Here is a 10,750-nt window from a genome sequence, read left to right on the forward strand (position 1 = left end):
GGTCCCCCGGGGACATGTGACAGAAAAGGAGAAATTTATCAAAGTGAAGAGAGTTTACGCTTCAAGAACAAATACGCTTGGAAAAACACAGAAAAAAGCTTCCAACCACACCACACACACACACACCACACCACACACTCTCCCCCCCCACACACACACACACACCACCCCTCCCCAACACACACACACCCCCCACACCAAAAAACCCCAAAAAACACAACCCACACCACCCCCACCCCACCCCCCTCCCTCCTTCCCCCCCCACCACCCACCACACACACACACACACCCCCTCCCCTCTCTCTCACCCCCCACACACACACACACCCCCACCCCCCACACACACACACACACACACACACCTTTTTTTCAAGGGAAAACCCCCCACACTGAGGGTCAGAGGTCGCAGCACGGGGTTTCATTACACTGCATCTTAAAAGGGGCCACGTACAAATCAGAATACTGATGTATTTTTACTTATAATATGAGTAAAATTTTTATAATTATTAATAAACATTTTGATCTTTTCCTACGTTACTGTCCTTTTTTCTTGCTGTGAAAGGGATTATCAAAGATCATATTTCATAAAAATACTGATATTTGTATATTTAAACAACATTTCCAAAACTTTTTAAAAAAAAAAGAAATTTTCCCGTTTTTTATTGTAAAAATCTTTTTGATATATAAAAAAACAAAACCATTCTTTCAGTGAACATTTTAATACAGATCCATATAGTATATATTTTTCCACTATAAAGAACAAATGAAATGTTGAAGGTTCTTTGTGGAACTATCAGTGCCAGTAAAGAAGCTTTATTTCAAAGAGTGTAAAACCATTTCTGAAATGTTGAATGAACCTTGAAGAACTATCAGTGCCAGTAAAGAAGCTTTATTTCAAAGAGTGTAAAACCATTTCTGACTCAGCTTTGAGAAGAGGTTCAGTGGATGTTAGCGGCTGCCAGTACAGTAATGCATTGCAGCTGAATCTGAAGCACATGTTGTGTGACATCAGACTGTCCCATCAGAGCTTGAGCTTGCGTGTGGCGTCTGCGGCTCTGTCTAGAACCAGCAGTTTAAAGCAAATGATGATTATTCCTGTGGATTTTGATCTGTCCGCTGTTTCCTCACATGTTTGAGAATCTGTGTCACGTTTCCGAAATCTGCCAGTATGCACACTCTCCAACTTTTCACTCAGATTATCTTCATCCATCAACCCAAATAAATCACACCCACCTCACCACTCCGTCACCCCCTTTCCCTGGGAAAAAAAAGCCCGGGGCATCATGGATGGGGGTTTTCCCCCAAAAACCCTTAAAACTCTACTAGCCATGTGAGCCGCTTTGTGACATGATAGCTGAGGTGTAGTGATGATTTTCGGGTAATAATAGTCACTTTGATTGGTATAGTTAGTCCCTGCTGGAAGAAGAAGTTTGTAATTACACCATCTGACTAATTTTGCAAGTATGAAATAAATCACTATTATTTCATGATAGTACAGTCTATATTAGTAACTGATTGTCATGCACTAATGTCTGCCGTCTTCACAGCTGTCTGAGGCTTTAGTAGATGATTTATAGCAGTGAAGCTGTTTTTGCTGTAATTCTGGTGACTCTGTTGAGTGAATCTCACAAATGCAGCAAATGTTGACTGAAATCTCCCTTCTGCCCTCCAGAATATCATAAAAAACCAAACAAACCATTCATAATAACATTAAAACTTAAAATGGAACGATATAATGACTTTTAATGAAAAGACAATAAGTATAATAGTCCTTATATTAGCTCTTGTCGTTTAATCTTTAGAGATCTAATGCATTTTTAAGATGATTATGATGATGGTGATGAACTAAATCAATGAACCTTCACCAAAAAATCTTACTAATTTCTCTAGCAGCAAAAAACTCTAGTTTAGAGATGTTTAGATGCACATTAAAGTTTCAGACAGATATTGTTTCTAAACTGATCTAAAAAAAATACATGATAGTTTCTAAGATTAAATCTGTTATTTAGGTTTTGTTAATATTTATTTTCAGTTTTCATTTTAATTTTAGTTTAATTCTGAGTAATTTTGCTTTTAATATGTGCTTTTAAAATTTTAATAGTTTTTTATATTGTTTCAGCTTTATTTCTAAGAACAAATATTTATATTTAATTTTGTTTCAGCTTTATTTCTAAGAACAAAAATGTTTTTAATAGTGTTTTAATTTTCAGATAGACATCTTAAGCACTTAAACAAAAATTAATCTTACTAGCTGTTTTTCATCTAATATTCCTATTTCATGTTATTTCAGTTTCTTTTAAATAGCAGAAATGTTTTCGATGCTTGTCTTCAGTCTGATGTGTGTCTGTGTGTTTCTTCAGGAGATGGACGGAGAGAAGAACTTCACCGTCAGCGCCAACATCTCCGACACACACCTGCTCACTCACAGCTAAAGCCTGTGGGGGCCCGGTCACCATACACCGTCTCCGCGGGTCAGCCTCATCACCATCGTGGGCAACGTTCTGGTGATGCTGTCCTTCAAAGTGGAACAGCCAGCTGAAGGCGGTCAACAACTACCACCCGCTGAGCCTGGCCTGCGCTGACCTCATCATGGGGCTTCTCCAGGGAACCCCCTACCGCCCTTTCATCCTCATGGGCGCTGGCTCTGGGAAGTGTGGCCTGCGATCTGTGGCTGGGTCTGGGTTACGTGGCCAGTAACGCGTCTGTAGAACCTGCTGGTCATTAGTTCACCGCTACTTTCCATCACCAGGCGCTGGTGCTACTAAACGGACGAAGCGGGGGAATCTGATTGGATTGGCTTGGCTCGTGTTTTGTCCTCTGGGCTCCGCCCATCCTCTGCTGGCAGTACTTTGTCGGAAACGAACGGTTCCTGAAAGGGCAGTGTCAGATTCAGTTCTTCTCTGAACCTGTGATCACTTTGGGGCCCGGGGATAGCCGCCTTTTATTCCGTATCCGTCATGACCATCCTCTACTGCCCGGGTCTACAAGGAAACCGGCGCGCACCAAAGATCTGGCCGAGCTTCAAGGGTCAACTCTTCGACTAATTCAGCGCCGTCAGCTATTGGGGTTTCACCAAAGACCGTCCTGGGCGTCCAGACCGCTGAAGAGCAGCTGACCAACTTCGCTACGCTTTATCCAAGATGAAGGCGTTGCTTCCCCGCTTCCAGGCGGAAAGCAGAGAGGGAGAACTTCAAGACAAGTCTTGCTCGAAACAAAAAGTGTTTTTTTACAAATTAAAGGGCCCAAGGAGGAAAAGCGCTTGTTCTCGTCTGCCAGTCTGTGGCCCGCTTCCCCCAAACCCGTCGAAACGGGTGAAGAGCCAGATCACCAAGAGGGGGAAAGGGTGGTTCTGATCAAGGGGAAGAAGGCGGCGCCGACTCTCAAACGCCATCCTGCTGGCATCCCCACCTGGACCCCCTACAACATCATGGTGTGGTCTCCACCTTCTGGCTGCCCGCTCGCCTGGCATCTGGGATCCGTTTCGCAACAGCACCGCAACCCCATGTTCGCTTCTGCAAAAGACCTTCCCGAGACCTTCCAGTGTGCGGCGCTGGGGGAAGAAGCGGCCCGGGGGAACAGTTCTGGTGCGGGCCCCAAGCCTCGCCCGGCCCCCCACCTGGGGACTCTGGGGATCTCGGGGTTTTATTCACTAGCTGCTTTCCTTAAAAGGGGTCCCCACAGTTTTTTTATTTTTTTAAAAAGCCTCTTTTTCCCCCATTGATTTGATCAAAAAACTTTAAAAACAGGAAATTTTTTAAATCTGTTAAAAATTAATTTTTTTTTGGATGTGCAGCTGTATTTTCAGCATCATTTCCAGTCTTCAGTGCCACGATCTTCAGAAATCATTCTGATTTGATGATTTGCTGCTCAAGAAACATTTCTGATTATTATCAATGTTGATAATTATTAGAAATAAAATGGCAAAAGAAAACTCCATAAACGTGTCTCAAAAGTACCGTGAAACTGGCTCCTTTGAGTCTCCTTTAATCAGATGTGACCCTGGAGCACAAAACCAGTCATAAGGGTCAATTTTTCGAAATTGAGATTTCTACATCATCTGAAAGCTGAATAAATAATCTCTCCATTGATGTGTGGTTTGTTAGGAGGACAATATTTGTCTGAGATACAACTATTTGAAAATCTGGAATCTGAGGGAGCAAAAAAATCTAAATATTGAGAAAATCACCTTTAAAGTTGTCCAAATTAAGTTCTTAGCAATGCATATTACTAATCAAAATTAAGTTTTGATATATTTATGGCAGGAAATTTACTAAATATCTTCATGGAACATGATCTTAATATCCTAATGATATTTTGTCATAAAAGAGAAATGTATAATTGTGACTCATACAATGTATTGTTGTCTATTGCTACAAATATACCTGTGCTACTGATGACTGCTTCTGTGCTGCAGGGACACACATCTGTATCATATTCGAGGAGGGAATGGTTTAAAGGATGAATTATCATAACAGTAACCCACACCAGCATTAAAACAGTAACGTGCACCAGCAGTCAGATCCTGTATTAGTCTGTCAGATGATGCAAAACCAGTCATTTTATGTCACTTCTCTGATTTTTGACAGCTCCATCTCTTGTCATGTACAGTAGTACACTTTCTATGAAGCCCGTTTTTATAACACATTATAAGGGTATTCTTATACCCTTATATACCCATTCTTTATAACCACAAATAAGTAAATATTATAATGCATTAAAACTGTTGTTATGAGAGGAAACAACATATTATAAGGTTGTTTGTAATACATTATGCATTCATTATAATGCCTTAAGAATACTCTTATAATGTATTATAAAAAGAAAGTGTTACTAATTTTTAAAGTTAGTTTGAGTCACTGTAAGTCTCTGAGACGCTTTCACAACAATCATCCGTTATGGGAATAAGATTATGATGTACAAACACAGAACAAACACCCATCAGAGATGATTTTCTTCATGTGTGTCAGTGTTAAAGGGCTAATGTTGTGTTTCAAAGGCTTGATGTTGATTGTACCAACTCAAAATGCCTTATCGTGCCATTACAAGAACAGAGAGGAGCTTTAATGATGGAATTAAAACCCCTAAAGAAAAAAGTGGGGGCTGGATTTTTCGGTTGATGATGTGAGTCAAACTGTTTTAATGACGATGTGTGATTTTAATCAATAGGTGCTTGGAAGATTCGTTTGATGTGCCGTAAACAACTCAGTGAAGGTGATCAAAGATGCCAGAACTTTCTATTTCATCAGATTTATTGTTCTTTAACTCACTGTAACCCATGACCGTGTGTGATTTTTATATAAACCCCATGAAACCCTCAGTACAAATAATTCTAACAAATAAATCTAACATTTTTAGTTTGAAAATTAGTCAAAACAAGTTTTAATGTTTTATAAATAAAAATAAATATAAATAAACTATAAAATCTTACAAACATTCAAAAACAAAAAAACAATAAATTAAAATAAATAAAATCAAATTAAATCAAATCAAATAATATTAATAACGATAATTCTAAGATTATTTGGTCTTATAAATATCATGCAATGATATACACTTAAATAAAATTTATCATAAATGTTGAAAAATATATATTTTGCAACCGTTTATTTTTTTTCCCTTTTTTTTGTGGTTCATGTGTAATTTGAAATTTCAAAGGATTTCTCAATTTTCAGTTAATAAAAAGGGGAAAACAGTAATAACATGGTAACATTCAAAAACCCTTTACATTTTTTTTATATTCACTCAATGAGAAGGTTTATCAGATAACAATGAGTTGGAAAAATACGTTTAACATAAAGTTAAAACAACTTTAAGTACAAACATAATGTGAAAACAATAAGCAGATTTTGAATGCTTTATGAGTTGGAAAAATACGTTTTCCTTTTAGTTGGTTTTTCTGACCCTGTTGGCAGATATTTGTTCTTGTTTTACTCACTTTGTTTTACTCAGTTTCTCTTCTTATCTTCTGTCACTCTGAATCTCCAGTAAATGTGCTTGATTTAAGAAAGTCTGTACTGGAAAAAAAGACAAAAATACTGAGGAAGCACATAATTTTTTGCATTTTATTCCCTCAAACACAAAGCTCCTTATGCAGAGTGGCATAGGGTTAATTCAGGATAATCAGAGTTCGTCTCTGGCACAGTCTCCGGAGCGAATCACTTTGAGCTGCTCTGAGGGTTTCACCATCATCCAGGCGTATTTGCACAGGTGTTCCTTGTTGCAGTCTTTCTGCCAGTAGATGACGTTCCTGCGGTTCAGGTTCGCGCCGGCGCACGCGTCGTACCACCAGCCGCCGCCCGCCACGCCCTGGAACTCCAGCTGGGCACAGTTCTGGAAGTAGTTGTCGTGGTCACGGTCTCTGGTGGTGAAGCGCTGGTTGTCGTGCAGGTAGTTCTCGGTGTCGAGCGTCAGAGCGTCCGCCACAGTGCCCTGAAACAGACCCAGACGCAGACGGTACTGCGCCCCCTCGTCCTCCACCAGCACCGGGTCATACTCGCCCGTCTTGGTCATGGCGTCTTTGTCCACCAGCTTGATGCCGAGCTTGTACCGGGCCGGGCCGCGGGTCAGCTGGTGCAGGTGCTCGTTCCCCAACCAGTGGTTTCCGGTCAGGGATCCGAAGCCGTGCTTGTACTCGTCCCAGCCGCGGTCGAAGTCCACGCTGCTGTTGACCGTGATGTGCTGCACCACCGTCCATCCTCCCTCCTGCATGGCACAGTAGACGGCGATGGGTGAGTCTCCGGGGCGGATCAGATACAGGCCGTCCCGAGCCTGACCGCCGGAGCTCTGCCACAGCTCATAACAGTCCCGAGGAAAACCTGAGACAGAACAACATCAGAATCACAACTGAGAAACACGGCGGAACAACCGCAGCCTGCAGACTGATGGTGAGTGATTCACAATCATCATGAAACTGACTCCACCGATTCATGACTCTATTAACTGACTCAAATGATTCATGACTCTTATAACTCAAACTATTCAAAAAAATAATGAATCAAACTAATAAATGAATCCATTAACCTACTAAAATAATCATATGATTCATGTCTCTGTTAACTGGCTCCATTGATTCATGACTCTATTGACTCAAATGATTCATGATTCTATTAACTGACTCAAATGATTCATGATTCTATTAACTGGCTCCATTGATTCATGACTTTATTAATTGACTCAAATGATTCATGATCTTTTTAACTTCGATTCCACCCGATTCATGACTTTATTAATTGACTCAAATGATTCATGCTCTTTAACTGATTTTTTCCATTGATTCATGCTCTACTGACTCAAATAACTCACTACACTAATAAATGACTCAATAAATTACTCAAATGATTCATGACTCTATTAACTGACTTCACTGATTCAGGGTTTCCATTGATTCATGACTTTTTAAATGACCCCAATGATTCATGACTCTTTAACGGGCTCCATGATTCAGACTTTTAATTGACCCCAATGTTTCCCAGATTCTTTAATTGACCCCAAATGATTAAACAACTCAAGACGGATTCAAAGGGTTTTTTCATGACTTTATTAATGACTAAAATGATTCATGACTCTATTAACGGGCTCCATTGATTCAGACTTTATTAATTGACTCAAATGATTCATGATCTATTAAGGGTTTTCCATTGATTCATGACTTTATTAATTGACTCAAATGATTCATGATTCTATTAACTGGCTCCATTGATTCATGACTTTATTAATTGACTCAAATGATTCATGACTCTATTAACTGACTCCATTGATTCATGACTCTATTAATTGACTCAAATGATTCATGACTCTATTGACTCAAATGATTCATGATTCTATTAACTGGCTCCATTGATTCATGACTTTATTAATTTGTTTCAAAATGATTCTTTGACTTTCTATTAACTGACTCCATTGATTCATGATTCTATTAATTGACTCAAATGATTCATGACTCTATTGACTCAAATGATTCATGATTCTATTAACTGGCTCCATTGATTCATGACTTTATTAATTGACTCAAATGATTCATGACTCTATTAACTGACTCCATTGATTCATGGCTCTATTAATTGACTCAAATGATTCATGCTCCTGGTCTTGTTGTGGATGATTCATCAGTGATGTTATTCTGAAACAGCGTTGTTAATTTAAACTATTAAAAAACGTTTTTGGTCATTAAAAATGAAGTGAAATGAAATTAAATATTAATACTTTGAAATGTTCCCCTTGGCAAGTACTAAAAAAACATATAAAAACATTTTGAAGTACAAAAGTACTAATACTTTTTAAACTTAAAAGTTTAACATATTAAAAAAAAGTAATTGTAGCTAAATAAATTTATTTTTAAAACATGAAAAATAAGAAAATTGCCTTGGCAACTAACTGAAATAAATATATTTGTATATGTTGAAGTACAACTTTCTAAAACTAAAACAAAAAATAATAAAATATGTAAAATATATATAGAAATAAAACTAAATAGAAATATAAAAAAAAGAAGAAAAAAAAAAGAAATGTTGCCTTGGCAGCTAACATTCACACTGATGTACTAAAATATCTAAAACTAAAATAAAAAGAAAATATGTAAAATGTATATAGAAATGAAGCTAAAAATAATTATTATATTTGTAGAAATAAAGCTAAATAGAAATATTAAGAAAAATAAGAAGAAATGTTGCTTGCAACTGAAAATATATAAATTAAACTGAAGTACAAAAATTTCTAAAACTAAAACAAAAATAAGAAAATATATAAAACAATTGTAAGCTAAATAGAATTATTAAGAGGCAATAAATTATTAGCATCAAATTAGTAAAACGGAAAGTATCCTATACTGTAAGTGTCAAGTACAGTAATATCTACTTTCTGAGAAAACGAACAAATCTTGACAATCCTTCATTAGTTAATCATCGGTCTTTAATCTGTTAGCAGGTGTTATCTCCAGAGTTTGTTTACTTGATGTAATTAGTCTTTATGAGAACAAATTAAATGAACACGCCCTGAGCCCTGCTGACCCTCGCCTCTGCTCTGACTGGTCAGAGGTCCAGTGGGTTCTGTGGAGCCAAAAATCTGGCTCTCTAATTCCTCAAACCACCGAGATTTCTAGATCTGACACAAACGAGTGCCTCAGTGAACGAGCTGTTGAGATCGATTCATTAGATTAACGAGCAATAAATGACAACAGCACCTAAACCTAGGACTAAACTGCTCTCCTGTTAACATATTATATTACAAAGAGTCCCAGGTGAAGACAGGCATTTATGTTCTGATGAATCATTCACAGGGAATGAGTATAATAATCACTGCGGCTGATGGTAGAACAGATTAGGCACTGATCTGACCTTTCTGTCCGAGGTTCATGACGAGTTTGTGCTCCTCTGGAGTCGGCAATGGATGTTTTTGGCGGAAGCGGTTCGGTCGAACGGGCGCCAGCAGGAAGAGACAAACCCACAGCCTCACCATCATCTTAACGAGAGACCATGATAATCACAGCCGGAGGAGATCTGCAGTCGCCTGATGTGAAGATGTGGGACCGAAATGCAGTTGAGAGAAAAGAAGCAAATTTCCACTAACAGCGCTGGACTTCCAACGTCACTGCAGGGTTTAAGGAGCCTTTATCGGACGCTTTACTGTAGTTTCATATTTTTTTTATCCTGATTCATTTCAGCCTTTACTCTGTGTTGCAACACCAGTTACGAATCATGACGCTTGATTCCCGGCCGAACCCAGACCTCCAGCAAGATCCGTCCAACCACAGGAATCACCCGTGAGTCTGGTCTTCTACATGAGAAACCGTGACGTGTGTCCTTTTTCACACATATGAATCCAATCAACAATTCCGTAGACAATGAAAAATTATATCTGCATTAAAAATCCTCTATTTTTAGTACCTTACCATTTTTTTTGTGTTTCGGGTTACTGCAATGTCACACACACACACATACACACATATGTCAGTGTTTCGGGATTGTATGAATTGCATGAGGCATCTTATATCGTTTACAAGGACAATAATTATATATTTGGGTTGAAAACTTGGCAACTTTGGAATTTTTGGAAATATCATTATTTTAAATATTTTAAATTTCTCTGTAATTTTCTGATCGAGTTTTTGTATTGAATTTAGTCTAGATCTGTGTTTTTTTGATTAACTTTGTGTTTACCTTCCCTGTGACGGGTCCACTTCAGACACACAACACACACAACACACACACACACACACACAACACAACACACACACCACACACATATCTGCTATATCGATTTAGTCCTCTGGCCAGAAATGTCACAAACTGGGCTCATTTTGACTGACACCACACAGACACACACACATTCTCTTCTCACAGAACACACACACCAGCACACACACACTCTCTCTCTCTCTCTCAAACACACACTCACCCTCCACACTCCCACATACCACGGCACACAATCGCACACACACACACCACTCTGCGCACACACACACTCCCTCTCGCTCACTCTCTCACCACACACACACCCTCACACTTCACACCCACAATGCACACTCACACGTCCCACACACACCCTCTCTCTCGCATCGCACACACACACACTCTCTCTCACACTCTCGCACACTCACATCGCGCCCACACACACACACGCTCTGCTCCTCTCACACACACACACTCCACACACACACACACACGCGCACTCGCTCTCTGCGTGCAAACACACACACTAGCTCATCGCGCACGCACACACACACACCACAACAGTACACACACCAGGCGCTAAC

At 39.2% G+C, this 10,750-nt stretch overlaps 1 protein-coding gene across 1 annotated transcript; it reads right to left on the minus strand.

The window, feature by feature from the left end:
- Positions 1–6,048: 6,048 nt before the first annotated feature.
- zgc:194887 (uncharacterized protein LOC571819 homolog) lies at positions 6,049–9,387 on the minus strand. Its single transcript, XM_019106685.2, has 2 exons — positions 9,333–9,387; positions 6,049–6,815 (listed from the first exon to the last, which is right to left on the minus strand). The coding sequence occupies exons 1-2, from the start codon at positions 9,349–9,351 to the stop codon at positions 6,121–6,123; spliced, it is 714 nt and encodes a 237-aa protein (XP_018962230.2). The 5' UTR covers positions 9,352–9,387; the 3' UTR covers positions 6,049–6,120.
- Positions 9,388–10,750: the final 1,363 nt, after the last annotated feature.

This window comes from Cyprinus carpio, chromosome A17 (assembly GCF_018340385.1).
Source record: "Cyprinus carpio isolate SPL01 chromosome A17, ASM1834038v1, whole genome shotgun sequence".
Taxonomy (NCBI): domain Eukaryota; kingdom Metazoa; phylum Chordata; class Actinopteri; order Cypriniformes; family Cyprinidae; genus Cyprinus; species Cyprinus carpio.